This window comes from Gymnoscopelus microlampas, assembly GCF_963454915.1.
Source record: "Gymnoscopelus microlampas genome assembly, chromosome: 17".
Taxonomy (NCBI): Eukaryota; Metazoa; Chordata; class Actinopteri; order Myctophiformes; family Myctophidae; genus Gymnoscopelus; species Gymnoscopelus microlampas.
Window position 1 is genome coordinate 22,897,222 of NC_139954.1, and position 6,202 is coordinate 22,903,423.

At 39.1% G+C, this 6,202-nt stretch overlaps 1 protein-coding gene across 1 annotated transcript; it reads left to right on the top strand.

The window, feature by feature from the left end:
• Positions 1–1,573: 1,573 nt before the first annotated feature.
• On the top strand, positions 1,574–2,955 carry kctd12.1 (potassium channel tetramerisation domain containing 12.1). The gene has a single exon (XM_084084512.1). It carries the CDS (start codon positions 1,612–1,614, stop codon positions 2,467–2,469), a length of 858 nt encoding a protein of 285 aa, XP_083940638.1. The 5' UTR covers positions 1,574–1,611; the 3' UTR covers positions 2,470–2,955.
• The last annotated feature ends 3,247 nt before the right edge of the window (positions 2,956–6,202 follow it).

A 6,202-nucleotide genomic window follows, 5' to 3' on the forward strand; every position in this document is an offset into this window, starting at 1 on the left:
GTGTGTGTGTGTGTGTGTGTGTGTGTGTGTGTGTGTGTGTGTGTGTGTGTGTGTGTGTGTGTGTGTGTGTGTGTGTGTGTGTGTGTGTGTGTGTGTGTATGTATGTATGTATGTATGTATGTATGTATGTGTATATATATATATATATATATATACTTTCTTGGGTCATCCTTTTACCATCCTTTTCTGTATGGACTTCTGTGCTTTTCTTTTTTTGCAAACTGTTAATAAAGTATTCAATCAATCAATCAATGACAACGAACACCTTGATGGAACTCTGAACTAATAATAATTCAGACGACAGAAAACTCACTAGGTGTCGCCCTGTCCATATTTTATCTACTTTGATTCAAAACTTGCAACTCAAAGTCGGTTGGTAAAAGGTTTTGGTGGTGTTTTGATTGATTGAATATTTTATTAGGCAAAAAATGTAAACATCACAATTAGATTCATAATACTTTGTCTAAAAGGTCCGTCCAAAAAGGTCCTTGCGGTCTTGTTTCCATTGAGGTCCTTGGTATTCAGTTCATAGACATATATAGTAGCAACCAAACAGTTCAAATATCAACACAAAATACAGAGAAAATAACACTATATGTACAAACAAAACAAAGATGGATAAAAATAAAATAAAACAATAATAATAAATGAATAAACTGTTTACTGTTGAGTAAAAAGGACTTGACAAATTTATCATTTCACCATGTTTCTTTTTTCTACTTTCTTCTATTTTCCATACCACACTTAAACATCCACGGCTGAACTTGGGAAACACTGTAGAGATACTTGGGAAATGTGCGAGCGTGTATCTTTGTTGTGCAGCGGGACAAAAAAGCCATGGGTTTCCGAGGCTAGTGTTGCGGTGATTTGGGGGAATAACCTATACGCGCGGCACACGATCATGCGGGGGAGAGAGCCGGGGCGGGGCTGTGTTGTACCTGCAGTGGTGTAAAGTAACTAAGTACATTTACTCAAGTACTGTACTTGATTTTTACTTAAGTGGGGTATTTCCAAATTTCAGCACTTTTACTTCTACTAGGCTACATCTCAGAGGCAAATGTACTTTTTACTCAACTACAATGATTTGAAAACTTTAGTTACTAGTTACTTTGTAGATTTGGATTATTATTACAAAACATACATTAACCACTTCAACCCTATATAGCCTACATTTCGGCCATTTGAAAATAGCCGATCTAAGCTCACAATTTCTCACAATGAGCTTGTAGATCTGCTATTTTCAAAATATTTGTATACAATGTATACATTTTAAAACTTGTGGAATGGGACATTCTGCATAAAGAGTACTTTCTACATTTTGGTTCTACATTTACATTTTGGTACTCAAGTAAATCAATGTTGAATTACTTTTACTTAAGTAAACAATGTGAGTACTTTTTCCACCACTGTGGGGGGGGGGGGGGGGGGGTCTGTTGTAGCCCACCTGGCAGCTAAATGGTTAAATGGTACAGCGGTCAACATCCCCTCCTACACCCACTTGCTTGGGAATAGGATAGGCTACATAAACAACCCACTGACATCCTCCGCTCCAGAGTCTCTATGTGAGCATCAGTGCAAACGCAGCAGCGCAGACCGTGGCTGCTGGAAGAGATGGCACTGGCGGACACAGAGCGCGGAGTATCATCTAACGGCACAGAGTCAGGCTCTCCATTCTCTGACATCATTGAACTGAACGTTGGCGGACAGGTCTATGTCACGAGACACACTACTTTGGTCGCCGTTCCAGACTCGCTACTATGGACCATGTTCAGCAAGAAGTCCCCGAAGGAGTTGGCCAGAGACGGCAAAGGGCGCTTCTTCCTGGACAGAGATGGCTTCTTGTTCCGTTACGTTCTAGATTACCTCAGGGATCTGAACCTGGTCCTTCCAGATTACTTCCCCGAGAAGAGCCGGCTGCAGAGGGAGGCTGAGTTCTTCCAGCTGCGAGAGCTCTCCAAGCGCCTGAGCGGCCCCAGCATGAGCAAAGAGAACTCCATCACAGAGGAGATCGGCCAAAGTGATACCGAGGAAGGAGCGCTTCAGATGGACACTTTACGCATGGTGTCCGCGGTTGCCAGCAGCGCCCGTTCTCCCTCGCTGGACTCCAGAAAGTCCGGCTACATCACGATCGGATACCGAGGCTCCTACACCATCGGAAGAGACATCCAGACCGACGCCAAGTTCAGGAGGGTCGCTCGCATCACGGTGTGCGGGAAGACGTGCCTGGCCAAAGAGGTGTTCGGAGACACGTTGAACGAGAGCAGGGACCCCGACCGGCCCCCAGAGAGGTACACGTCCCGGTATTACCTCAAGTACAATTTCCTAGAGCAGGCTTTCGATAAGCTCACCGAGGTGGGCTTCCACATGGTTGCGTGCAGCTCCACAGGGACGTGCGCCTACACCAGCAACGATCCGAACGAGGACAAGATCTGGACGAGCTACACTGAATATGTCTTCTGTCGAGACTAACTTCTCTGATCATAATGTCAACTGGCCAACACAAATAAACGTTGATTTGTGTTGAACTTAAAGATGTAAATAGACATTAGTATGCTCTTCTATCAAAATATATAGGCAGATAGTAGCCTGTTATACGTACGTATAGCACAGTGGTCCACCAATTAGCACAAATCCTTTTCATAAGTGACAAAATAGCCGTCATCAGCTATGAAATGTGTAATTTACATCTTAGTTAACTGCATATCAATATCATGTTTCAGTTCAATATGACTGAGTGAGTGATAGATGTAGTGGGCACTATTCAAGCACAGAAAGAACCTTGCAATTACTATTCAGTGTTATTCTAAACTTGCTTGAAAATAGTTTGGTCAAGTTTTGTATTTTCTAATAGGTTACTCCTAGCAGTTTCTCAATGATATGATTGCAACTGTGTACATTTGCTTTGTAGAGTTGTATTTGTTAACCTGTTCATATGAAATAAAGTATTCTACTGTCTTCTGAGCCTTTAATCATTCCAACTTGCTCACCAGTTCAGGTTTACTAGACATACATGATAAGGATAAAAGGTTTCCAAATCCAAAATGCTATTCCAGTTCACACAATATCTGTGTAAAGTATAGTATATACGAGTCTATATAGGAGTGTATTGTCATCTTCAACAAAGGATAAAATATCTTAAAACAAAAATCACTTTTTAACTACAGGTGTGATTTATAGAGAATATGTTTGGTGAATATCTCATTCCAAAGCCCTCTCTCCTTTTAGAATTGTATTCCATGCATGGTGAATCAAAGATAACAAATGCACTATAGTGAACTGAACATCAGCTGATATGACTATAAAAGATGCACCAATGTTAACACAATTCTTCTAAGAATTCTAAGACTTACCTTTATATCACAGGTCATGATTGACACTTAAGCCCTCATTATAACAACATTTGAAGGAAAATATTGCATACCCTGTGTTGTGATCTGTGGTCATGACCTGTCTTGGTTTACTTTATTGTTTAAAATTTGCACTTTAGTCATATCCCAGGATGTATCAACTCCAACCTGTTATTAAATTGTACGACCAAAGAAATCAACATCTGAATGCAGTTACACCTATCAGTTTCCAATTCCTCCCACCCTTTTTGTCACATATTCAAATGCATGATTTCTAGATGCAAAAAGCACAGCTGTGCACATGCACATTATGATGTCATTACCATTTCAAGTGTAAATAATGAAAGGGTCCAGCTGCACAGGAATAGGAGGGCTCCGTCTGCCAGAGATCATGAATGACAGTAAAGTGTTCTTGTTTATGAGTGGCTATGTACTGTACAGCCTGTGTTGTGTACTTTTGTCAAGAATTAAAAAGGCTAAATGTCTCTCTAAGTTATTATTGTGGATACCAAATATGCTACTAAGTCGAGTTAGTCCATTGATGAATAACTTTAAGGCAGGTATTTCAGGTAACATACCCCATCTCTCCAAAGCTTTAGTAAACAAAAAAATAAATTTTCAGGTGGGTCCCAATTTCATCCAATCAGGAAAGAGAACCCATACAGCCTTAATTTGATCCCAATTCCAATTTTGTCTGCTAATTTTTGAATCGCTTCCAATTTCACTTGTTTATCCTATATCATGTATGAGTTCTCTCTCCTAATTGGATGAAATTTATATCCCAACCTGAAAATATATTTTCTTTTTGTAAAGAGCTAGAGGGAGAGTCTCCTGTTACTGAACAAATAACCTACCCTATAGCAATGATTACTATCAGAATAAGGTTATTTAACACTTATTTTAACTTAAAAACATCAGTTACATCCCATTTAAACCATGTAGTCAATTTGCCATTGATGAATGTCAGGCAATATACAATATTATATGTACTTATGTAGTGCTTCTCTGTTGAGTCATATATGTTAAAGATTAGTAGCCTAATGTCACTCAGCAGTGCTGTCAAGTGTAACACAAGACTGATCTTTAGTTCTGCTTTTGAATGACTGGCTGCCATTTCAACATACTTCCCCCTCATTAAAACTTGAACTTTTACTTGTTTCCAGTCATGTTTTCTATTATGAATGATAAACTAACTGGATATCGTGTTCACTTGGTTGTAGTGTGGGACAGTTACATTTCAGTTAGTATTGTTTGTGTATTGTTGAAACAATGTTCATGCTACTCTCTTGGCTTGGTCACTCTTTTTTTCTTTGACATAATTTTTCAGGCTTTTCTTGCCTGTATTGATAGTTACAGTGAAGAGAGACATGAAACCGGGAGAGAGAGTCAGGGAGTGACATGCAGCAAAGTTCCACCCAGCTGGGATCAAACTGGGAGACAGGTCCGTTATTAGAGCCTACGTGGTACACGCCTTAACCACTTGGATATCAGCGCCCTTGGAAAGGAGATTTTAATGTCAATGAGACTTACTGGTAGAATCGATTGAGGTAGGCTACACTTGTTTCAAAGACACCCCATCATCGATGCAATCTAGTAACCAAATTGTTTAGACAGGCCTAACTGCAGATGTGATCTCTGCAGGTTGACAATTAAACCAACTTCATAGAGAAACTGTAAAATACTAAGGGCCTCATAGCATATTACTCAGTATATGTGTGTCTCAATCGTCATTCAACAATCTGCTACAACACACTCTCATACAGTCCCATTTGGCACTCAAATCAGTATCAGGGTTGACATGAATCAGTGAAATATGGTAATGAATTAATATAGCCCGAGGCTACATAGTGTTAATGAAAAAAATATCAATTTTCTTTTACTGAGATGCTGATCATAGAGTGGAATTATATATATATTATTTTTTTATGTTGCAGTTCTCTTTTTTTTATTGACCTTTTGGCCTTCTCCAACATCGGTTGTCATAAAGTGGTGAAAGGTGATAATGATGAATGGCACCTGAGGCTACGGTATTACTATTAATGTCATCATCAGTATGTTCTAAGGGGCCCGATATTTTCATGGGGCCCAGAATGACTGAGAATACCCTAGGATTAGATACGGTATATATATCTGTGTTGCTTATTACTTTAGATCACAAGTAACATTCTTGTGAACAGCAATGCAGTATACCTAGGGCAGTGAGGTTGAGTGTAAGGAAGTACTTTGTGCACACTCATCACTCATTACAGAGGCAAATTATATAACCTAAAAACATATTTTAACCCCTTTCAATCTGGCGTCCATATTTCATGTTCATAATATGTCATTATAGGCAAACATTTTAAATATAATTTACTTTTTAATTTGAAAACAGAGAGAAAATAGGCAATCTAAAGCTCACAACACACCTTATGAAATAGTTATTAAGTGGTTAAACCTTTTATGTGACTGTATTAAATAAAAGTTTACAGAATTAAATAAGAGATATAAGTTGATATAAGTTACTGGGGATATTTTGCACAGAACAGTCTTGACATTTGGACTTGGCCTTCGGTGCGCCTTGGGCACAAAAGGTCTGAAAACGACTTAACCAGGAACTACCACTAGCTATTCTTTACTCCAGTTTTGTTCTAGTTGTCCATTTTAGCACCGTGGCGTGCCCACAACAATGTATGGTAGTATCCATTCCTATTTGTTACCTTGTTGGACGGAGGTTGGACAGAGGTTATGTTTTCACCCTGTTCTGTTTGTATGTTTGCCAGTTTGTTTGAAAAATAGAATAGAAATAGAATTTCATCAAACATGGAGGGAATGACCAGTAGGCTGTCGAGAAGATACAATTAACTTTTGGGTCA

What these genes read in the sequence shown, in the direction of transcription:
- kctd12.1 (XM_084084512.1), top strand. Translation starts at nt 1,612, where the DNA reads ATGGCACTGGCGGACACAGAGCGCGGAGTATCATCTAACGGCACAGAG.